At 35.1% G+C, this 24,426-nt stretch overlaps 2 protein-coding genes across 4 annotated transcripts; both read right to left on the bottom strand.

Annotated features, from left to right (window-relative positions):
• Nucleotides 1-7,143: 7,143 nt before the first annotated feature.
• On the bottom strand, nucleotides 7,144-11,907 carry LOC115711008 (G-type lectin S-receptor-like serine/threonine-protein kinase At5g35370). Of its 2 annotated transcripts, XR_009685398.1 has the most exons (3): nucleotides 8,624-11,907; nucleotides 7,687-7,812; nucleotides 7,144-7,166 (listed from the first exon to the last, which is right to left on the bottom strand). XR_009685398.1 is itself a non-coding variant. In XM_030639350.2 (1 exon), the coding sequence occupies exon 1, from the start codon at nucleotides 11,019-11,021 to the stop codon at nucleotides 8,409-8,411; it is 2,613 nt and encodes an 870-aa protein (XP_030495210.1). In that variant the 5' UTR covers nucleotides 11,022-11,899; the 3' UTR covers nucleotides 7,883-8,408. The 2 variants fall into 2 exon arrangements, 1 of the variants encoding a protein (XP_030495210.1); XM_030639350.2 differs by lacking the exons at nucleotides 7,144-7,166; nucleotides 7,687-7,812 and having other exon boundaries at nucleotides 7,883-11,899.
• Nucleotides 11,908-12,859: 952 nt separating this feature from the next.
• On the bottom strand, nucleotides 12,860-24,219 carry LOC133029018 (uncharacterized). Of its 2 annotated transcripts, none has more exons than XR_009685399.1 (2): nucleotides 23,613-23,730; nucleotides 12,860-21,575 (listed from the first exon to the last, which is right to left on the bottom strand). XR_009685399.1 is itself a non-coding variant. In XM_061107288.1 (2 exons), exons 1-2 carry the CDS (start codon nucleotides 24,123-24,125, stop codon nucleotides 13,556-13,558), a joined length of 549 nt encoding a protein of 182 aa, XP_060963271.1. In that variant the 5' UTR covers nucleotides 24,126-24,219; the 3' UTR covers nucleotides 12,860-13,555. The 2 variants fall into 2 exon arrangements, 1 of the variants encoding a protein (XP_060963271.1); XM_061107288.1 differs by having other exon boundaries at nucleotides 12,860-13,591; nucleotides 23,613-24,219.
• Between the last annotated feature and the right edge of the window lie 207 nt (nucleotides 24,220-24,426).

Below are 24,426 nucleotides of genomic sequence, written 5' to 3'. Positions count from 1 at the left end.
TCCTTAAAAATAGTTTAAATCACAATTGTGTGATTTCCAAATATTAACTGCATTTATTTACGTGGATCGTAATTAAAGCCCAAAATTTCGGGAAATATTGTTATGAGATTTGAATTTAAATGTAATTAACTCCCAACCTATGTTGGTATAAATAGGGGCAAATTATACAGAAAAGGGGGACGAAAAGTCTTAGAGAAAAAAAAAGGAGTATAATGATTGTAAAAACCTACTTAATGTATCAGAAATATCTGAATAAGATAGACTCGTGGACTATGCATAGTTAACTGCAAAACTACGTAAAAACCTAGTGTTATTTTTATTTCAATTAGTTTTCTCAAATTTCTTATAATTTTTATGTCAAATATATTTCAAAAATAGGCTCATAATCGTTAACAAAAATATGCGTTAACAGGTAGATACATAGAAGATGGACAAGCACCTGATCCATTTGTGAAGTTTCTTGAAGAAAATGGGATTGTTGCCCATTACACCATGCCCGATACACCCGAGCAAAATGGTATTGCTGAAAGGAGAAATTAAACATTAATTGACATTGCGGAGTATTCTTAGTAGCAACTCTAACCTTCCTAAATCGTTCTGGATTGAAGCTTTAAAGACATCTGTGTACATATTAAATCGAGTTCCAACAAAGGTAGTCTCAAAAACTCCTTTTGAATTATAGAAAGGTTGGAAACCAAGTTTAAACCATGTACGCATTTGGGGATGTCCATCTGAAGTTAGAATATATAATCCATAAGAGAAGAAATCGGACCCAAGGACCATAAGCGGATTCTTTATAGGGTACGTTGAAAAGTCTAAGGGATACAAGTTTTATTGTCCATCTCATAGCACAAGAATTGTGGAATCAAGGAATACAAAATTTCTTGAAAATTCCTTGATCAGTGGGAGTGATCAATCAAAGGAGTTAGGTCTCGAGAAAGATCATTCAGAACCTTCAACCTCAAGAGCAAGATTGATAATGGTCAACACCCCTATAGTTCAAACAGATGTTGAACAACCATTACCAATCGTTGAAGATCCACAAGTTGGTAATGATAATCTAGTAGATCAAGATGTTCAAGATTTGACAACAACTATTGAACAACCTGCTGAACTAGCTGCTGCTCCCCAAGAGTGTGTTGGTGAAGTCTTAAAAAGATCTACTAGACCAGTCAAACCAAAGATTTACAAAGGCTATGTTGTGTATTTATTAGAATCTGATATTAGAATTGGAAATGATCCAGAAACATTTTTACAAGCTATGAATAGTAGAGAATCAAAATTGTGGTACAATGCCATGGATGATAAAATGAATCTATGAAGTGCAACGAAGTCTTGGAACTTGAAAAGTTTCCTAATGGGGCGAGATCTATTGGATGTAAATGGGTCTATAAAACTAAAAAAAAAAAACTCATTAGGCAACACTGAGAGATACAAAGCGAGACTTGTTGGTAAACGATTCACTCAAGAAGAAGGAATCGACTATACAAAGACTTGTTCTCATGTATCAAAGAAAGATTCCCTAAGAGTCATCTTGGCATTAGTTTCTCATTTTGATTTAAAGCTAGAGCAGATGGATGTAAAACTGCTTTTCTGAATGGTGATCTGGAGGAGGAGGTATACGTGAAACAACCACAAGGATTCTCCTCTAGTGAAGGTCAGGATTTGATATGCAAGCTTAAGAAGTCCATCTATGGATTAAAATAAGCAACCCGCCAATGGTATTTAAAATTTCATGATGTCATCTCCTCCTTTGGATTTAAAGAGAATGTCATGGATCAATGCATATATTTGAAGGAAAGTGGGAGTAAGATTTGTTTTCTTGTTTTATATGTGGACGATATGCTTCTTGCGTCCAATGATAAAGGGTTGCTACGTGAACTGAAACAATTTCTTTCAAAGAACTTTGAGATGAAAGACATGGGTGAAGTATCCTATTTCATAGGCATTAAGATTAATAGAGATAGATATCGAGGTATCTTAGATTTATCTCAAGAAGCCTATATCAACAGAGTTTTAGAAAGATTTCGGATGAAAGATTGTTCATCGAATGTTGCTCCAATTGTGAAGGGTGACAAATTGAATTTGAGATAGTGTCCAAAGAATGATTTTGAAAGAGAATAAATGAAGAACATTCCTTATGCTTCTACTATCGAAAGCTTAATGTATGCTTAGGTGTGCACAAGACTCGACATTGCTTATTCTGTCAGAGTGTTAGGAAGATTTCAGAGTAACCCGGGGATAGACCACTGGAAAGCTGCAAATAAAGTAATGAGGTATCTTCAGGGTACTAAGGATTACAAACTGATGTTCAAACAAACTGACAATCTAGAAGTAGTTGGCTACTCAGATTCAGATTTTGGTGATTGTACTTATTCACAAAAATTAACATCTAGTTACGTATTTATGTTTGCTGGTGGAGGTGTGTCCTAGAGGAGTAACAAACAAACTTTGACTGCTACTTCTACTATGGAGGTCGAGTTTGTTTCTTGTTTTGAGGCTACATCACATGGTGTATGGCTAAAGAGTTTCATTTTAGGCCTTAGAGTTGTTGATTAGCAAGGCCGTTAAAAATATTTTATGATAATTCAGCTGCTGTTTTCATGGCTAAGAACAACAAAAGTGGAAGTCGAAGCAAGCACATCGACATTAAGTACTTAGCTATTAGAGAAAGTGTTAAAAAAAATAAAGTGGTCATTCAACACATTAGTACTGAATTGATAATTGTCGATCCTATGATAAAAGACTTGTCACCTCATAAATTTAAGGATCATGTAGAGAACATGGGACTTGGTTCCCTTATGTAATTTGTGCAAATAAAGTTATTATTAATGAAACTCTTATTTGGATATTTTCTCATATTTATGCACATCTTAATTTTACATTTGAGAAAATTTTAGAGGACCTGAATAAACATAAGGTTTAGGATTTATTCGCTTAAGTACATTGCCACATAAAGTACGTTGTTATATAGTAAATATATTGTGATACATGGAAGATAATACTCGACTCATGATGAGAACATATCGCTATTATTCATATGTTTACTATATAATGAGGAACATTTGGTTCGAATATTTTAGTCTAAATACTAACTAAGTGAGAGAATATTAGAATATTTCTAATTATGGAATAAAATAACTAATTAATTTTGAGATCTATGAATATTTTATATTCATTAAATCTAGACAAAATTAATTATGTAATATTCTATATATGGTCAGATTTCAATATTCATTATTTGATTTGATTTCCTAAATTAATTGTCAAAATATTCTGACAATTAATGTGGCGCAGATACTGATGGAGTATCTCACTTATAAATATAGGGTCTTGGTCCCCCGAGCTCTTTACTCATTCTGTTCAAAATAGTAAAATTCCATCTAAAAAGAGTTGAGAGAGAGAGAGGAAGCCTGAATTCCCATACGAAGCTATTGCAGGGATTCAAGCTCAAACTTCAATAGCTGGAAGTATTTCGGTACTTTCATTGCATATATTATTTCGATATATTTGTAATTTTTTCCACATTATATAATGTTCATATGTGCTTTATTTTCATATTATATTATAATCTAATAGAGACTTCTTAATATAATATATATGTTTTTTTTTTTTGAATTTTTTTTATTATCGTCAAATCCAAGATCCAAACAAAGAACTACTAGTGGCAAATTTGTAGTTTCTTCACTATTTAGAAACTGAAGAATTGTCCCGTATCATTTTAGAAATCACCTAACAATGCAGGCGGTTACAACTTTACTTTTAATCCTCACTTCACTACAAAATACATGCAATGTTTGTCTTCGGAAAACTTGATGCTTTATGTTATGTATTTTAGAGCATCTACATTGAACAAAAGATATAGCATGATGTATATTTGGAGCTTTATTTACTATTGATACATACTAAAGGAGATTATGATGTCTAAGCACTATACTGATGTCATATTATTATTATTGAATTAATTAAATATTGGATCTTACATATTTTAATTTAATAATTTTTATAAATTACTATTAAATGAGAAACAATAAAAATTACTAGCACCACCTAAATGTGTTATATTATTATTGGTTTAATTAAGTATCAAATTTCATATAATTTAATTGAATAATTATTATAAAATATTGCTAACTAATTATAAGAGGTTACCTATAAATAATGCTAGACATTATTAATACTTTGTAATAATTCTTTACTGTTAGCAATGCTTTTTACCACTATGTGATTTTGATTATTTTATTATTATTTTAAGTATATGCCTTAAATGAAAAATTATTACTTTTACACTCAAAAAAAAATATTGCTTTTATTATATCTTCAATAAATATTGAATTAATATTAATGGTAAATTAATTTTATATCAATTTTTACATTTTTGTATTAGCGCACATATACAAAAATTAGATTTAAATATAACTCAATTTTTACAATTTTTTATGCAGATAATTTTATCAATTTTTACATTTTTGTATTGGCGCACATATAAAGTATATCAGCATTTATTAAGCATCTCTCTTAAGCACTCTATCATGATGGCGACAAAGCACCAACTCAAATCGCCATCACCATGAACATCGTTTTCACCATTGATGCTGTCACTTCTCATCACCATTGAAACACTTTACAAAAAATGTTTTAATGATTCAAACTAAAATCCAAAATTTAAACTCCTATGAATATCTACTTAAAACATTAATATTAAGATCTTGAATACATTTGTTGGTTCTTCTCGATCTTTTTTCATATTTAAAATTCTGAAATTTTATAAAACTTTGATATATTTTTTTTTCAAAGCTTGTAAAACATTGAACTTAACAATGCTTGACATGGTAATGACGTTTAATGATGATTTTGTGATGGTTTGCGATGAAATTTTATTAGAACTTTCATTTGTAGATGCACATTTCCTATCTCATCAGTTTATTAGCATTTACAAGTTTTAAATTATATATTTATGTAAATATGGTGGTATTTTAAATTTTTTATCTACCACAGTTCAATCATGCAAGAGAAATAAATATTGAAATTATTTAACAGGAAATTTTAAAATAATATATATTTCATTTTATTTAATTTACAATAATGGCATTACTAGTTATTACTATTTGTGACGTATTACGTCAGTTAAATCTAACGTTTTTTAGACGTATCGGACATTTTTCATATTTTTTATTTTCTTGCATTTTTAAAAGTAGCATTTGATTATTAATAGTGTGATAAGAAACCAATTAGTTACCTTTACATAAAAAAAATTATTTTCATCATATAATTCGAGATATATTTTTACTTCTAACTTATTTGTAACATCTTAGTAATTAATTAAGTATTTTTTAAATTATATTATAGTAGCTTATAATTTAAAATAGAGAAATTTGTTGTCAAACTCTCTTATATTTTCATCCCTTTATCTATTTTTTTGGTGGCAATGCTATCTTACATACGTTTACTTCTGTTTGCACATTTGAATCTTTTAATTTTAATTGTTAAATACCACATGGCACTGTCACTGTGTACACTTGTGTACATGTGACATGTGTTTATTGGTCCAAATAATCTTAATTATTTAAACATTTAATTACTCATAAATAATTATTTACTTTAAATTATTTAGAGTGATATGCAGCTAAGTTAAGATCTTTATTTACAACTGGAAGTTAGACTTAGGTATTTATGCCGCAAATTACTCTTTTTAATAATAGGGTGTATTTATTATTTTATTGGGTGCAAATAGAACTCAAAAGCACTAGAAGATAAATTAGATAAATGTTATTAGATGGGCAACGTTATTTTTTAAACTTAGCGTTTGGAAAGGCACAATGTAATTGGATTTGTGTGTAATTGAAGGTAATTACACAATTTGACATGTTTGTCTGACTATGTAATTACACTGTAATTGTGTAATTGGAAGAAATTGAGGGGTTCCAATTACACTCTCCAATTCTCATGACCCCATGAGAATTGAATGTAATTACACTCATGAGAATTGAATGTAATTACACTGTGTAATTACTAGTGTAATTACTAAAAACTTTTCATATTAAAAATTAGCTACCAAAAAATATTATTTTCTCATGTAATTACTAATTATTTTGCCAAACAAGATATTAGGAATTCATACGTAATTACCACCTCATATCCAAATACACATTGCATTTTAAAATGTAGTGTAATTACTAGGTAGTGTAATTACCACCCTAGTAATTACACTACCTAGTAATTACACAGTTACTTCCAAACGCACTAGGTGGTAATGTAAAAATCCCTTAAATTTAAGACCATTTTTCATGGATAAAATCCAAGATCCGAACACCGAAACTTCATGGTCCATCTTTCCATCTCTTCACATATTTCCCATATTCTGCTCTCAGTTTCCCAATCCCATACACTCTTTAATGTTGAGTCTGTATTTTCTTGATATAAGGATCTGGATCCTCTCATTTCCTATAGAAAGAACAAACAACATTATACCTAGCATTATTTCATTTCAAAGCTGTCTATTGAAACTTTTTGAAGTATAATTCTGGATTCGCCTACTTTGTAAGTATGGATGTTCCCTAGAATATCATATAGGAAGATTTTCTCTAACGCAATTTAGAAATCTATCGACTATTGATAAAGGAAATTTTTTATATTGTTTCAAGTTTTAAAAACTTCAGATGCAAATTTATTGGTACGGGTGTTCAGTGCATATTTTATGTAATAACAAGACACTGAAAACATTTATGTACATAAAATAGAGAATATACCTCTCCAGAAGGGGACGGTAATATGAAAAGTTCATTGGCATAAGAAAGAGGTTGTTTCAAAACTGTAAGTGCTGTCATAACATCAAGAAAGGCAACATTCACCATTCTTTTCAAAACTCTAGCTTGGAAGATTTTTCCCCTGTGATACAGCCAGATTTGGTTATTCAGCCGAAACCACCCAGAAACTACACAAGGATACAACTAATGCAAAGAGCAAAAGTACAATGACAATCATTAATTATGAACAAAATTAGCAAGAAAATACCTGCTTCGATCTCTGAATGGCGAACGAAGTTCTGGAGCAGGAATCATCCCTGCAAGCAGTGCAGATTCCCCCAAAGTCAGTAGAGACGGATGCTTTCCGAAATAGAAACGCGATGCTGATTCAATGCCATGAATACCGTGTCCCCAGTATATCTGTATAACATCCTGACCTCTGTTACACGATTGCAGTTTTTTCCTCGTATAAAATTGGTTTTTCCTTTTCAGATTGTTTCACCGAAACATGAGTTCAGTATTGATAACCCTAAGAGATCTCTAATTTTAGACAGTGAGTAAACAGCAACAGAGATCTCCAATTTTTGGCTGAATTCAAGCAATTCATTTAATGATATCAAAGGTCAAATCATTCTCTGTTTTCTAATAAATGTGTTTACACTAATACTAGCTTTCATTTTGGATAACGAATCAATACGTAAGGGTTCGAGAGAGCATACATTGCTAGCTACTGCAATGATGAGTCATATGACAATGGTGAATGAAATATGGTAATTTTACACAAAGCATGAGGAACGGGAGCTTACAACTAACTCTAAATATTGTGCCTATAAACACTTCAAAGACAGAATTTATGAGTAAACTGTCAAATACTAACTAAAAAGAACAACAATAAGAAAATGTGGACAAAACATGCTCAGTGAATAGCGAAATACTTGACCTTACACACATAGCAGCTCAATATTCTCTGTTTCGATATTGTCCTCTCCAATGCCAATGACAACACCACCTCAACCATTTTTCTTGAAAGTGTTCTTTCATTTTTAAGAACTGTATTCTTAACAAGCTGCAAAAGCAAACTCAGCAGTAAGAAATCAATGGAAAGGATAGAGGAGATACTGAATAAACAAGCTCTAAGCTCAACACTAGAATTTTAAATTGATGTTGTCGTTGAACTAAGACAGAAATCAGAAGAAAATATAGAAAGGATTTCAAGCAACATCTATGTGATATTTAGCACTATTATACATAATTTGTACAGCGGATAACAAACACAACAGCATAAACTCAAGCAGTTAAACCAACCATCTTTGACAAAGACTAGAGGATAAAGATAAGTAGAAAATGTAAACCAGAACAACAAACTCCCAGATACATTCATTCTGTGCAAGGCATCCAAAACAACGAGACAAAACAAAAAGAATACTTAAAAAGCTTTCTTCAATTTGCATGGGATAGTCATCTTCCAAAAACAGTAATAAACTTTACATGAGCCAAACACGTTAAAGTCATTCGGCTAATCCACCTTGAAATTTATGGTGAGAAGTAAGAAGCACAAGTAGATCTAAATGTAAGAAATTATACAAAATTCTGATACAATTCAAATAGCATACATTTAACAGCCATTTACGGATAAAAAAAAAACTACTCAACCACAAAATGTTATCTAGGTCCTGATATCTGCTGCGATGAGACATAAGAAAAGTAATAACGTGCATCAGACATTGAGCTTCTAGAAGAAGCATTTGCTGGAGGATGTAACTCGGCCACATTTTGCTCAGTCACCTCCTCCATCACAGAAGTCTCAGTGAATCGACGCCCATAAAAGCGCAAGAAATTTAGACATTCTAATCTTGGCTGACAAAGAGGCATCCCACCTTCCAACATGCCAACAACAGCAACCATGTTAGGCCGCAGAACTGGTTCCTCGTGAACACAACACAAAGCTACACGTACCAACTTTTCCACCTCTTCACTAGTCACACGTCCCTCAAGTCTTGGGTCAACAAGGTCCAGGTACCTTCCTTGCTCATACATCTCTAGTGCAAATAGTGGGAAATAAATGAGCCCAGACCCAGAGGAAGAGGATGAGACCGCACCACCACTATTGCTGTCATTCACACTATGGCTTTGCGAACGTAAAGAACAATTTTTTCTTCCACTAATAAGTTCAAGCACAACCATTCCAAAACTATAGACATCAGTTTTCTCTGAGATTGCAGCATTAGTAAGCCATTCTGGTGCAAGATAGCCGCGTGTACCTCTCATTGTTGTGAAAAGACTAGACTGCTCAGGGCTTAGAAGCTTAGAGAGCCCAAAATCAGATATTTTGACCTGAAATTGATCGTGCAAGAGAATGTTTTCTGGCTTGATGTCACAATGGATGATCTTCTGTTCACACCCACTGTGCAAGTATGCAAGCCCACGTGCTGTCCCAAGGGCTATTTCAACCCTCTCTTGCCATTCTATGACTGGTCCACTGCCGAAAAGGGTTCGGTCCAGTGAGCCACGATTCATATACTCATAAACCAATAGACGCAGTCTTCCTTGAGCACAAAACCCTTTCAATTTGACCAAATTCGCATGATGAATATTACCAATAACCGCAATCTCAGTGCAAAATTCCTTTTTCCCTTGAATACCTAAATTAGTTATCCTCTTTACAGCTACGTCAGTTTTGTCAAGTAGTGTACCTTTGTATACAGAACCAAATCCACCTGAGCCGATCTGGGTTTTAAAGTTATCAGTAGCTAATTCAAGCTCTTCATAGTCAAACCTTTTGGGTAAGCCTGGGATGTAGAAGGCATCCAGATCTCCTGAAGAAAATGATCTTTGATGACCTAACTGTATCTCTCTTCTCTTGGAGAATCTCCATCTCCTGCACAAGAGGAAACCTAAAGCTACCAAAAGAAATAAGCCAGTGAAGGGTAAAAGCACGAGAGCAACTATAGGAAAGTTCCTTCCTTGGTCATTGTTGATACTGTCATTGTTCGGTGAGGTAGGTTTGACAAGGGCTTTAATATAACCCAACATGTCATTTTGACCTGTATTGCTGAAAATGATGGACCCCAACTCATTTTCGAGCATGTAGCAAGAACTAGATGAGTTTTCATAATAAAATCCTAAGCAGGAACAGTTCTTTGTGCAGAAATCTTCGCACATTGATAAATCAACACCAAAAATAGGCTGAGAGAACACATTGGAAAAATATTCCGTACTGTAGCCAAGTCTCAGATATGAAACAGATGAATCCAGGTCAATACTTTGATTGGCTGTGCTGCAACCAAGTGGCAAAGAATAGGAGGAATAGGAACTAACACTTGGTGCACAGCCACTGGTGTTCTGTGAGTTTCCATGGAAGCTTGTAGGACATGAACATACTGGGTTAGAGGATGCAGCACTTGCAGTACACAACCCAAGCTTGCCACAAATGAAAGGAATTCGACAAGCATCAGTGGGCCCCAAAAATTCCTGCTTCCATTCAGAACCTAAAAAGCTATTGACAGTAAATTGGCCAGAAGAATCAAGCTTGGCAATTCGAAACTTGGAAGGAGACAAAATCATCTGAATCACAACTGCCGATCCATTACGGCCGAACAGAAAAAGACCAGAGCTATTCATTGCCATATATTCCACTATAAAATTGGAATTTGTATAAGCTCGTGTATCCATGGATAATTTCCAATAAGTTTGTCCATGCCATTGCAATAGTGCATCAGAAGCACTAATTTCAAGCCTATAATCACCAGTTGATAAATCATTACTTGATACGGAACCATACAGAAACAATTCAGCAGGCAAGTGTTGTCCGATCACAACTGTGTCTGTCGGATGCTGAAAACTTTCCCATAAAGTATCATTGAATTGATCAAGCAGTATAAGATTACCCATTTCAGTCAGTTGTAATGAGTATACTGACGACTCCAATGGTGGAGTTGACCATTTGGGATTGCCTCCTACATCAGCAATGCTAATCCCTTCAACATTTAGAGTCATCTTACCAGAATTGGAGATGGGAGCATCACGATTAGCAGACCAGATGATTGTGTTTGAGGCCACATGAATGACCCAAAGGTAGAAGTTGGACAGCTGAGGGCTGGGATTTGAAACAGCAGCTTTAAAAGTTCCATTTCGAGATGACAAGAAGGCACCAGCACTATCCACAAACAGAAGGTTTGATGCAGTAAAATTTGGATATATGAACTCAACAGAAATTAAACCAGAAACCAGACCAAAGAAAAAGAAGACTAAAGGAAACAAGAAGAAGGATCCCATGCAGATGTCCAGTGAGATTCAGAGGAGGAGAAAGTAACAAGTTTGATGGGCTTGACTTGATGAAAAGGTGGATAGGTAATGAATGGAATAATGTCTACTCTGATTTTTTCCATTTGATTATTTGCTCTCTGTACTGAGTTGTGTTGGCGTTGACTTCTCTCTCTCTCTCTCCTCAACCAACTTGATGTAAATCAGTTGATAACGTAAAGAGGTAATCGTTTATTAGATGATCACATCATCATTCATCAGGGGATGTAAAATATAAAACTCAGTGCCGGTCTGACCTAAGAAAGCCTCTATCTAAGCAAGGAATAAATGCCTCAAGTCAAGGGTAACTGTCCTTTTCCCTAATAAATTTTCCACACTATTATTTTCCAATTTAAGAAAAACTACTCTCTTGATCTTTTCAAAACAACATTGCCAAATTCTTATTATTCTATTCGAATTCATAATAGAGCATGAGGTATGGTTCATTAAATATTCAGAATTCGGTGCCAGCTTGATCTTATGAGGTGTTAGTTTATTCAAAGACCATTCTTTTGTCCAACTTCATGCACTATCCTCTATCCTTCTCTTTCTTCCTTATTTTTCACATATTCTATTCTCAATTATTTCCCAAACTCTTTTTTTAAAAAAATACCCATTACGTTTAGGATTACTTAGATAAATATCTATATATTAAAAGTGATAATTAAAAAAAAAAAAAAAATGGTTTAACGTTTTTATTTTAATGTTTTGTTTTTGTGTATTAAAATGCTAACGTCAACTTAACAAAATTGTTAACTTACAAAATATATATGGGTGATTAATACGTCAAATATGTAACCATTGGATATATGGTTACACTAATTTTAATAACTAGATCATTATCGAATGATTATAATTAATTAAAAAATTAATATATTACTTATAACCGAAAACTACCTTTTATTTATTATTATGTTTTGTATTTTTATAAATACTAATTAAATAATTTATTTAAAAAGTAAATTTAATTAAAATTACTAATTAATTTTTGCAATTAGTTAGTAAATAAGGTTATTTTAGCAATTAATTTTTTTTGGCATTCAAAGTATTAAATATCTACAACAAAATCCTTAAGAATTCAAAAAATTTAGACATATGACGTAAATTAAAAAAGGCTAATTATCAATTTTTTCTTCTGAACTTTGACATATACTAAATCATGCCCCCTGAACTTTTTTTGCCGTTAAAAATTCCCCCTGAACTATTGAGATTGTCAGATTTAAGGACTTTTGTCTAATTTCATTCAATTTTACTGTTTCAGTGATTGTTTATGTATTAAACCATGCTCCCCAGACTTTGATATCTACCAAATCATGTCCCTCAAACTTTGATATGTACTAAATCATGCCTCCTGAACTTTCATCCATGTTATAATTTTTTTACTAAAATTAGACAAAAGTCCTTAAATCTAACAATCTTAATAGTTCAGAGAGAATTTTTAACGGCCAAAAAAATTTAGAGGGCATGATTTTGTACATGTCAAAGTTCGGAGAGAAAAATTGCTAATTGACCATTAAAATAAGTTAAAATCAATAAAAATTAAAGTAATTTGTAGCTAAACCCTCCAATGTCTCAATTCACTTGCAATTATCTAAACTCAAATTTTAGTAGTAAAACTCTCCAAACTACTAAACTATTAACAAATTTAAGGTGACATCCATTTACTACAGTCAAGTGTCAACATGGACTGCTTATGTGTACAATCTTGTACACATGACACATTGATAGTGGTACACATCATATTATTATTATTTAAAAATTATAAAAATTTATTTTAAAATTAAAAAAATAATTTAAAGTTAGAAAATTAATAAAATAAATAAATTATTTTTATTTTCTCTTATTTTATTCTTTCATTGTTAATGACTCTCTCTCCTCCCATGCTCTCTTCCTTCACCATCACCATTGTCACCACCCCACCACCATCACCATTACAACACTACCATCCACAACCAACACAATCACAACCTTTGCAATAACAATCACTTCTAATCAACACTAAAACACCATGACAAAGTCAAACCTAGATTTGAAAAAAAAGTAGTCGAACCAGAGTTAATTGCACCACCATTCCAGATTTAGCCTCATCTTCCAAAACCTAGAATATCACCCTTCCTCATGGACGACTAAGGCAAATAGAGGTGTCAATGGTGGTGTTTTTCACTTCGTAGTTAACAGACAGTGCTCAACAAGTCTGATGAAGTTTGCAAGCTGTCGAGATTTGCATGTGCTCTTGTCGTGGTTGTTCGAAGAGCCCAATGACGACAATAAACAATTAACATCCCGATCTCGATCTCGACCATGCCACCGTTATGAACACTTTTAGACTCGACAATCTCCGTCTAAAATCTAGATCTGATCGGCGAAAGTATGAATGTGATGGAAATATATTTAGATTTGAGATCCTCAACTATTCGACGTCAACCTCCTTAATCTTCTTCTCGACGATCTTGGAAATGAGCTTAGCCTTGACTACGAATGGTTGATTCTCGAGCAAAGAGATCGAGCTACACAGATCTGGGTTTTGTCCCCACCGTCGTCGCCTGCATTCCACCTCCCATGCTTCAAACAAAAGCACATGTAGAAGAAGAAGAACATATTCAAATCTAGTTTTTTTTTTCACTCTTTCTTTTTTATGGGTGTACTTAACGAAAAATAAGATACTTTTTTTTCTTTTAGTTTTTCTTTTTGTTTTTTTTAATCAAGAGTTATGATTGATGAACAACTGAAAATAAAAGAAAGAATAAAAGAAAAAATAATTTTATTTTTATTTTAATTTAATTTTTTTAATAATGAAAAATTATTATTTTTGAACTTTAAAATAAATTTTGAAACACTCTTTTATAAATTTTAAATAATACGATTAGGTGTATCAATATGAATGTGTCACGTGTACAAGAGTGTACATATATAAGCAATCTATGTTGGCATCAAACTGTGGTAAATGGACGATACCTTAAATGCACTAACAGTTCAGTAGTTCGGAAGATTTTACCGCTAAAATTTGACCTATGGGGGTTAAATGCAAGTAAAATGATAGTTGAGAGGGTTTAGCCACCAAAGATTCTAAAAATTAATAATTTTTTAACGCTTTACAAAAAAATAAAAATAAAAATAATTTTTTCTTCTCTTTCCCCATTACATCATCTTCTTCTTTTTATCTTAATACAGAGACCCCACCTCACTAAGAGCATCTCCAATGGGAGACAATACCTATTATTTATCGAGATTTTTGAAAATCAATATAACAGAGCTTAAGAAAGATATAAAATAGTAAATAATAGACAAGTAATTTTCACGTGGTTCGAGCGTTAATAATTCCTAGTCTACGAGTCTATTGTATTAGCCTTACAGGCGAGTGTTTGAATATTACAAGTGTTTACAATGTAAATCCTAGCTCTATATTCCAGCTGTTTCTCTTGAAGAAGAAGAAAGCTAGTAGGAATTTTAGCAGAAGTTCGGTAAGTATGAAATTGTTCACCTCTTGTACATAAAAAATGAGGGTATTCATAGGCTTACATGTGGTTAAGAGCATCCCTTTTACCCACCTAGGGCTTCGTACTACTGCTTGTTGCAAGGGTAAAAGAATACAACTGGAAATCTGACCGTCCGGCAATGAAGAAACTTCTTGATCGTGTGGTGCGCAGAGTTAGTGGCTAATACCATTTGGATAAAAGACACGTGTTGCGCAAAGGTTTCTCCTTTGCAGAATACTCTCTAGATAGGCCGTTGAGCAAAAGGCATGTCCAGAGGTGCGTACACGCACTACAATGGTTTGACATGGAGGACAAGATCTAATCCTGTGTCAGAAAAAGATGTAACCATCTGTAGGTCGATTTCCATATGGAGCTGACGTGGCCATTCACCTTCAGATAACGATTACGGTCTGCGGCCAGTCCGTAGAAGTCTTCACCCAGAAGTCATTTACTTAAGTCGTGTTCTAGGACTTCTTAGAGCTGGGGACGAATATGGTTCTTTTGCGTCCCAAAGACACTGCTTAAACTGGGGATGGCTCTCCCCATCAAATATCCATAAATCTCCTCCCGGATGACCAAGATACCTCTGCGAGGAAATTTGGTAGTTAACTCTACTAATCCGGGAGGTTGACAAATCTTCTTTTCTAATCATGCCATGTGTCTCTTGTCGGAAAACACAAATAACATTTACACCCTAAGCTTTCGGGACTTTTTGAGTTCTGGGAACTTGCAACCTTTCTCTAGAACTGACTATTGACACGTGCTAACTATTAGAGTCGTGGACGCATCTTTTTGGTGAGTTGTAATTGTTTAGGGCAAATGGAACGTTAAAGCCTGCTAACGTGGAAATTATGTGGTACATTAGATGCCCTGGTTAATTCATTACGCGTGTGTTGGGGCGTGTCTGTCAAAAAAAGATGAAACTAACGGGGGGTGATTTGAAATGACTCGTCTTTATGGCTTGATGGACCCGAGGAAAATCATGATTAATAAATGCTTCTGACCCTTTCAACTTCCCAGCCGTTAGATCTAATGAAAGATCTGGACCGTTGATTTTGAAAAAGTCGATTGTCTTCTTGAAGTATAAATTGACATTGACGGCGTTCTTTTTACTTTTTCCACACCACACTTTGAATTTTTCCCTTATAAATTTTCTCTCTCGTCGTTCTTATTGCATGCAAGAAGAGTGTGATAGCTTGATTCAGCGATTGATCAAACTCCATGCGAAGCTTTTTCCAGACACTGAGTCCCTGCAAATCGACCAACCCCTTGCCAGATGAAGGATTTGATTTTTAGACCAGTTGTGATCGCCTTATTGACTGGGTTCAGAGACTTCAAACGAGATTCTACGACAGCAACCCATCTCCTTTCCAATGAACACGTAAGTACACTAACTCTTGGTTGAACTTTTATTATTTCGTATCTAGGATAGAAATTTCTTATTCAAGGGAGGGCTAGAACTGTTTACATGTTGAATAGCGAAGTAGGATATGCGAAAGAAACTTCGCAATTTTAGGAAAAATCTGTATGAGAATCGAATTGTCGTAAAAGTGAACAATGTTGTCTGGGCATTTATTTCTCATCATAAGAGGTTTCATAAGTGCCTGTACGTTTGTCGATTTGGGTACAAGTCTGGAGGTTTTTCTTTTACAAGTCAGTTGCTTCAAAAAGCTTGGTTTCTCTTTGTTTTTGTGCTGGTAGAAATGGACCTGAACTAGGATCTCCAATTGGGCGTTGTGGGAACCACTGAGAATGCACTTGTTATTCTTGTAAGGGAAGCACTAGCGAAAGAAACCCAAGCTATGGTTCCCATTAAAGTGCCTCAACAAGGGACGACTATGGAAACTGTCCCAGAGGATGGACCTACTGCGGAGGAACGACACTCCGCGAAGGCAAAAGGAAAAAAGAAGGCTAAGACACCCCCAATTGCACATGTTTTTAATGACTCCATCTGGGAGATGGACCAGAAAGCCAACTATTTCCGCTCCTACGGTATGTTGACAGCCTATGCTAATGGTGATGGTCTTCGAAACCTTCCTGGGTTGATGTGGCATAGACTGTCTACCACAGGAGAATCAACTTGCACAAGTATAGAGGGATTCAGTGCTTGGAGTTAGTCCCACGTCTCCAACGGAGCACATCTTCCCTTAAGGACCTACTTTGCAAGTCTGATGGCCAATATTGGGATAGCTCCTTTCCAGTTAATCCCTTCATCATATAGACTCTGGGTGGTATGTCTTTTGTAAGATGAATAAGTTGGATGTACCTTCCCCGAAGGAGATCTTTTATTTCTACATTGTAAAGGCTAATCCCATGAAGGCAAACAAGAAGAAGTTGGGGTTCTTCAGGTTGGACAAGCGTCCAGATTCTTACTGCCCATTCAGCCACATGGACTATACTCATGATCTCTGAGAAAACTAGTTCTTCTCCTCTGAGTTCCCTGTGAAAAGGGTGCCTTCTCTTCAACTGGACTTCCAGCTACCAGGTATTGTTGCCACTCAGCCTTGATTTTTCATTTCTAAAAAATTCTTTGTTTTGATTTATTTGTTGATGTCTTTAATTTTTACCAAAACTCCTTTCCCAAAGCATTAAAACTATCAAAATAGCCCAAAAGGAGGCCTAGTACAAAGCTTTTTCCGAGGAGCAGTTAAAAGTCAAGGATTTGGCTAAGACTGAACTACTACGTAGGTTTGGCTTAATCGCAAAGTTTTAGAATATTGACCCTATTAACCTCCGGGGACGTCAAGCTCCCAAAGAGGTCAAGGAAAACATTGCAACTGAAATAGTCGTTGCTATAACTAAGGCGACCAAAGAAGACAAACTCCTAGAGCCTGATTGGCTAATCTGCCATCCAAATCCTTTATCTGAGGAGGAGGAGGAAATTGCTGAGAGATTCACTACCGAAATAGCCCAGAAGGAGGCTCAATACAGAGCTTTTTCCGAAGAGCTTTTTCTGAGGAGCAGTTAAAAGTCGAGGATTTGGTTAGGACTGAACTACTTCGTAGGTCTGGCTTAATCGTGAAGTTTCAAAATATTGACCCTGTTAACCTCCGGGGACAACGTCAGGCTCCCGAAGAGGTCAAGGAAGCCATTGCAACTAACCTAACTGTTGTTATAACTGAGGCGACCAAAGAAGACAAACTCCTGGAGCATGATTGGCTAATTCACCATTCAAATTCTTTATCCGAGGAGGAGGAAATTATTGAGAGATTTGTTGTAGCGTAGCCGGACATAGGGACTCCAAGTGCCAATACTACAGGAAGAGGTAATAGACCCTTCTTCATCTTCCGTATCCCTAGCCTTTACTGCATGTCTTGGGAGGATCAAGGGGGGATTTGATAAATACTTTTTGAGCTTAGACCGTCATAGATTATTCCATGAAAGATTATATAGACAGAGTAGACCAAATTGTTAGGAGCCCTAGTAATCCGGAGGCATCCTCAGACACTGTTAGGGTGGATCCTTTAATGATCATGTCATTGCCTAACTTTAGGGAATATGGCAACTTCCTTGATCAAGGAGACATAATTTATTTTGCTCGTGGAGAACCTTATAGCAGCTCACTGAATGGTTGCACTCACGCACAAGTCTTCTTAGTGGATCTTGTTGCTTTACGATTGTCCTTTTATTTGCTTTGGTTTGGCTTGTAGCTTCTAATTGCTTATATTGTAGTTATGTGTGTAAATACTCTAGAGTCTAGGATGTTGAAGTCGTTGAGTAATAAAATTGTTGCCACCTTAGCCAAAGCTGTAGACACCCAAGAAAATGGGAAGAGTAAGACCAAAACTCGGGCCTCCAGGACCCGAAAGTCACGTCTTCCCTCAACCTCGTCATTGTTAGATGTTCGGGACATCACTCCTCCCACTAAGGTGAGCTCTGTAGCTCCGGGCTCTTCAGCTCCCGTCGAGGTGGAGAAAACTCTCACCACTTCCAGGAAGGCGACCGAGGTACCAGTTGCTCTGGGGGAGCAAACCTTGTGGGGGAATCCTCCGGTGAAGGGAGCGACTTTGAGTATCCCAGAGAATACGGGCGGTTCAGATGACAATCTATACTAGCTTACCTTTCCAAGGAAGGATGCCTCCGCATGCTTAAGCACAAAGGGTCCACCGCTTCCCCGAGCCAAGGTGCCAAAAAGTAAAAATCATCAACTTCAACTCTAAACCCAACCTTATCCAATCCACCATCTACAACACCGTCACCATTGCAACAACAGCAACAACTACAACAACAACAACATCAACAACAACAAATTCCACCACAACTACAACAGCAACAACATCAACAAATTCCACCACCACCACCACAACAACAACAACAAATTCCACCACCCCAGCAACTGCAAATAGTTCCATCCCAGCTTACTCCACTTCAAGCACAACAGTTACTCCATCTGAATCTAGCAGGGCAGCAACCTCTTAGGCCCACATCCGCTAACCCATCTCCTAGACCAGGCACAACCTTGGGCAAAATTCCACCATTGGGCTTTTCCTTCCCCATGAGGTCAGCCGTCCTTAGCCACAATTTTCTTACTAAGACGTGCGAGTTTGCTGCCAACCTAAAGATATGTCATGAAAAGGAACAAGTAATCCTTCATAGAAGAGCTAGTAGGCTATCCTCCGTGAAGATAGGAGGAGATCGCTGAAGGGATTCGTCAGCCCTCATCACCGGGCCTGGTACTTGACATTTTGACACGGTTTCGCCTCTAGGATCATGTTGAGAATCATGAGGTTCCATCTCAAAATCAATTAGTAATGGGAGGAGTAACCCATTTCTCTTATATATACTATTATCTTTCCACACATTAACAATGTGGGACTCTCAAACATCCCCCTCAAGATGGAGGCTATTTTATATGCTCACCATCTTGGACAACTCGATCATAAGCGGCTCTTTTTGGCTCACTATCCCCGAATCACAAGTGGCATTTTTTGACTTTTTGGCTCTTGGATTAATTTTTTTTTTTTTGGATTTTTGGTGGCTTTTATTTTTAGCTCTACTTCGATCGATTTTTTTTGAGTCGGATAGTTGCTAGAGATTTTTTTTTGCTCTCATACCATGTTAGAATTTGTGATAAGGTGAATGGGGTTCCATCTCAAAACCAATTGTTCATGAGTGAAGTAGCCCATATTCTTATATATGGCTCAATACTTTACCATTTATTCAATGTGGGACAATGTCCACAATATTCCCCCTCAAGATGGTGGCTGTTTTTTTTCTCACTAATCTTGAACCGTATCAGAGTGGACATGGTCATTATTTGTATAGGTGCGGATCAAATAGGATCACTTGCCTGCAAGGGATATAGCTCTGATACCATGTTGAGAATCATGGGGTTCCATCTCAAAATCAAGTAGTGATGAGTGGAGTAGCCCATGTTCTTATATATGGCTCAATACTTTACCATTTATTCAATGTGGGACAATGTCCACAATAGATCAAAAGGGCGTCCAGGCTCGAAAGCACCGGTGGCCTTCTGCGTCCTCGAGGGTTGGCTGACCAGATTTGTGTCTTTTCAAGGAGGTTTTGGAGCAGACTTTTGTGGGGCTCATCTACCTTTCCTTTAACCTTATCCTTGCGAGGATTCGAGGTTTTAATCTCGGTTTCCTTGTGAGCACGCTCTTCGGCAATTACTCACACCAAAGGGTCATCGTCAAACTCCACCAAGTCCTCGAACTTGTTTTGGAGGCGTTCCATCATTCTCTTTATTTTCTCAGTGATCTTCTTTTGTTCTATTAACTCTGTCTGAGTAGCCTCTAGTTCTTTGGTCGCTCGCAACAAGTTCGGGTCATGGTCATAGAAGTAACCATCTTTATAATACCCATCCTTCACGTAACCATTGTCGTCGTCCTCCTCTTCCCTGTCTTCAGGGTTTTGGTCATCATCGATGCCATCGAACACGTTCTCAACATCCTCTCTTCGGCTCTTAGCGCTGGTTGTACCTTCTTTTCTTACACCACTTGGCTGGAGACCGGAGGCGAGGGAGTCTGCCTCCTCCATAACAGTATCTAGAGGAGTTTTCTTGCTTACGTTCTTTCGAGTGTTCACCATAATTGAGGTGGTGCAGCAACTAGCAAACTTTTCTCTACTCTCAATGAAAGCACTAAAATGTTTACCCAGATTTTTAGAAACCAATATAACAGAGCTTAAGAAAGATATAAAATAGTAAATAATAGACAGGTAATTTTTACTTGGTTCGGACGTTAATAATCCCTAGTCCACGAGTCCATTGTATTAGCCTTACAGGCAAGTGTTTGAATATTACAAGTGTTTACAATATAAACTCTAGCTCTGTATTCCTGCTATTTTTCTTGAAGAAGAAGAAACCTAGTATGAATTTTAGCAGAGGTTCGGTAAGTATGAAATTGTTCACCTCTTTTACATAGAAAATGAGAGTATTTATAAGCTTACATGTGGGTAAGGGCATCCCCTTTACCCACCTAGGGTTTTGTACTACTGCCTGTTGCAAGGGTAAAATAATACAACTGGAAATCTGGTTGTCCGACATTGAAGAATCTTCTTGATCGTGCGGTGCACAGAGGTAGTGGCTAATACCATTTGGATAAAAGTCACGTGTTGCTCAAAGGTTTCTTCTTTCCGGAATATCCTTTAGACAAGTCGTTGGGCAAAAGGCATGTCTAGAGGTGCGTACGCACACTACTATGATCTGGCATGGGAGACAAGATCTGATCTTGTGTCAAAAAAAATGTAACCGTATGTAGGTTGATTTCCATATGGAGCTAACGTGGCCATTCACCTTGAGATAACGATTACGGTCCGCAACCAATCTGTAGAAGTCTTCACCTAGAAGTCACTTACTTAAGTTGTGTTCCAAGACTTCTTGGAGCTAGGGACGAATATGGTTCTTCTGCGTCCCAGAGATGCTGCTTGAGTTGGGGATGGCTCTCCCCATCGAATATCCATAAATCTCCTCCGAGATTACCAAGATACCTCTGCGAGGAAATTTGGTAGTTAACTCTGCTAGTCCGGGAGGTTGACAAATCTTCTTTTCTAATCATGCCACGTCTCTCTTACTGGAAAATACGGATAACACCTATAGTTGCCAAAATACAAACATCATCCTAAAATATTTTTTTTATTTTCTCTCTCATCCATATAAGTTTTGTCATCTTCTCTTAAAAAAAATACTCCAATGGTTGACAACTCTAAAAATTGTCCACTATGGTCCCACATCACATTGAATTAATGACTTTTTAGGTAAAAAATAACTTTTTTAATAAAAAAATTAAAAGAAAAAAAAAGAAAAAAATTATCATGTGACCATTGTCTATATTGAGCAACACTTAACATAAAATTACTCTTAAAAATTGGACCACATTGCATATGTAGCAAGACCACTCCAATGGACAACTCCCATTGGAGATGCTCTAAAGAGCTTCTTCTTCCTCTCAGGTACCCAGATCTTTCTCCACATTTCCCAGACCGAACCCTCAAGATGGCTCTCATTGTTCACGACCTTGGATAGACCGGTATAGTTATTGTTTCAGTGAATTTTAGCGTGACAAACAAATGGGCAAATTGGGTTATGGTTGACAGACGTAGTCGAAGAAGGAATTTGCGCCCACCACTCAACAAGACAAACTAATTTACAATCTTATTCTCAGATTTTCAATGTTATCTTATTTTGGCATAAATCTATTCATGTCATTGTGATTTTGAAATTGTAGATTTTAAACATTCATCTTCTTCTATATTATTATTTCGTTTAAGATTGGATTTTTTTTAATGTTCATGTTTTTTTATGAATAAACCATGTATATAGCTCAATCAAAGAATACAACAGCTGAGATACACCTCAAGCTTCAAAATCACCCATTTACATGTTCAAAAACACTAAAACCAACTCAACTCTTGATTCTGACAACTTTTCAAACTTATGCAAATCACTCTATTATAAATCTCAAATTGAATCTTCTTAACAAAAAAATTTTAATGTTCATGTGATTGATGTGTTTTGGTATTTATTTAGTACTTTTGCAATATATAGTGCAATTATATAAAATTACTTTTGACTAAATAATATTTTTAATTTGTCTAATATTCTTTTTTTTTCTTATTTTTTTTTTCTTATAAGGAATTTGTCTAATGCTCATGTTGATTGGTGATTTGTTTTTTTCCTCTTCATTTTAAGTTTTTATTTTATTTTAAATTAAATAAGTAAATAATGTTTTGTTGTCATTTGATTAAAAAAGATTAAAGAGTTTAGTCTTTTATTATTTTTAAAAAATATCTATTATATTATAGTAATATTTTAAAATATATTGGAAATTTAATTTTAAAATTAATTAATATTACATTTTTAAAAATATTTATAACTGGTATAAGTCTAATTTTTGTGAAAAAGTTAAAATTTTTACCACAAATTCAGATATTATAGTTAAAAAATTCATGTAAAAAATTTTAAAATTAAAAACTTAAATTTAGAAATATAAAATAAAAATCTATATAGATATCAATTGCTAAAAAAATCTTGATTAAAAAATAAATTTATTTAAATTACATAATTTATTATAATTACTGCAATTCTAAAAATAAAACTTTATCTTTTAAAAAAAATAATAATAATAAAAAACAGGGGCGGACCCACATTGTAGCGAGGGGGGGCAGTCGCCCCCCTGAAAAAAAAATCGAGAAAAAAATGTATATGCATTTTAATTAGTTACAACATATATTTGTATTAAAAGATGATATTTATAGACATAATAGTAACCTTAGTGTAATGGTTAAGGTAGTTGGTAAATAGGTTAGAGGGTAAAGGTTTAAATCCCACTAACTACACTTTATATTTTCTTTTTAAATTTATTTACGTCCCCCTCACTTTAAATTCTGGGTCCGCCACTGATAAAATATATATATAAAAATTTATTTGAATAACCGCAACCTCTGTTATAGCATGTACATTAAAAATATAACTATACAAACATCTTCCATATATACAATAATGTTATACCATATATAAAACTCAAAAATAAGAAAAACACAAAACGTGTTTGATGGAGTCAAAGCATCAAACACAAGATGTGCATTATTAAATTTATCAATACAGATTAAAAAGTCTACAAAATCGTACCTGCTGGGTAATGGTACTCCCACCGCCAAGAGCCGAAAACGACACCGTAGCTCTAGCGATCCCAACTAGGTCAACACCAAAATGCGTAAAAAATCGCCTGTCCTCATAAGCGACAATGGCTTTCCACACGTGTGAAGGGTAAGCACACGTTCTGGCCTCAGCTTCTTCGCAAAAAGTCAGTAAATTACGCCACCGACTGGGAAAATCGGGCAAAAGAACTGCAGAGATGAGCCGAAGAAACAGAAGAATGGAGGAAAAGGTACAGAGGGCAAGAATTTGGACGAAGAGTTGGTGTTTTGAATTTGATGCGGTACCAGATTGCCTCGGAGTGAGAGCGTTGACTGAGATGGAAGAAGTCAACTCATGGTAGGGGGAGAAGAGAGAGAGTGAGGAAGTTGAGAAGTGAATAGGAGTACTAGGATTGAAATGGATTAGCAGTTGATGATGATGATTACGAAGATCTGGTTTGAGGCGAAGAAAATATTTGGATGAGAGAAGAAGGCGTTGAGGCATGTTGTACTGAAATGAAAATAGACAAGGCCTTAACTTTCGAATTGAGTACTGATTTTGGTTTCATCTGTCCTACGGACAAATGACTGCAGTTTTTTTTTTTTTTTTTTTTTTTTTACGGAAATGCAACTTTTATTAAATAATTTACACAGGGGAACTATACCATTTGGTGTTTCACTATTACTAAATTTGACGTCAAAAAGTATTTTTACTCCAACCACAATATTAAAAATTATACTAAAAAAATATTCTTTATTGTTATATTAATTTTTTATTTAAATTATAATTAAAAATAAAAATAATT

Source organism: Cannabis sativa, chromosome X (genome assembly GCF_029168945.1).
Source record: "Cannabis sativa cultivar Pink pepper isolate KNU-18-1 chromosome X, ASM2916894v1, whole genome shotgun sequence".
NCBI classification, from domain to species: domain Eukaryota; kingdom Viridiplantae; phylum Streptophyta; class Magnoliopsida; order Rosales; family Cannabaceae; genus Cannabis; species Cannabis sativa.
Note: the sequence above shows the minus strand (reverse complement) of the source record. Positions and strands in the feature narration are given on the sequence as shown.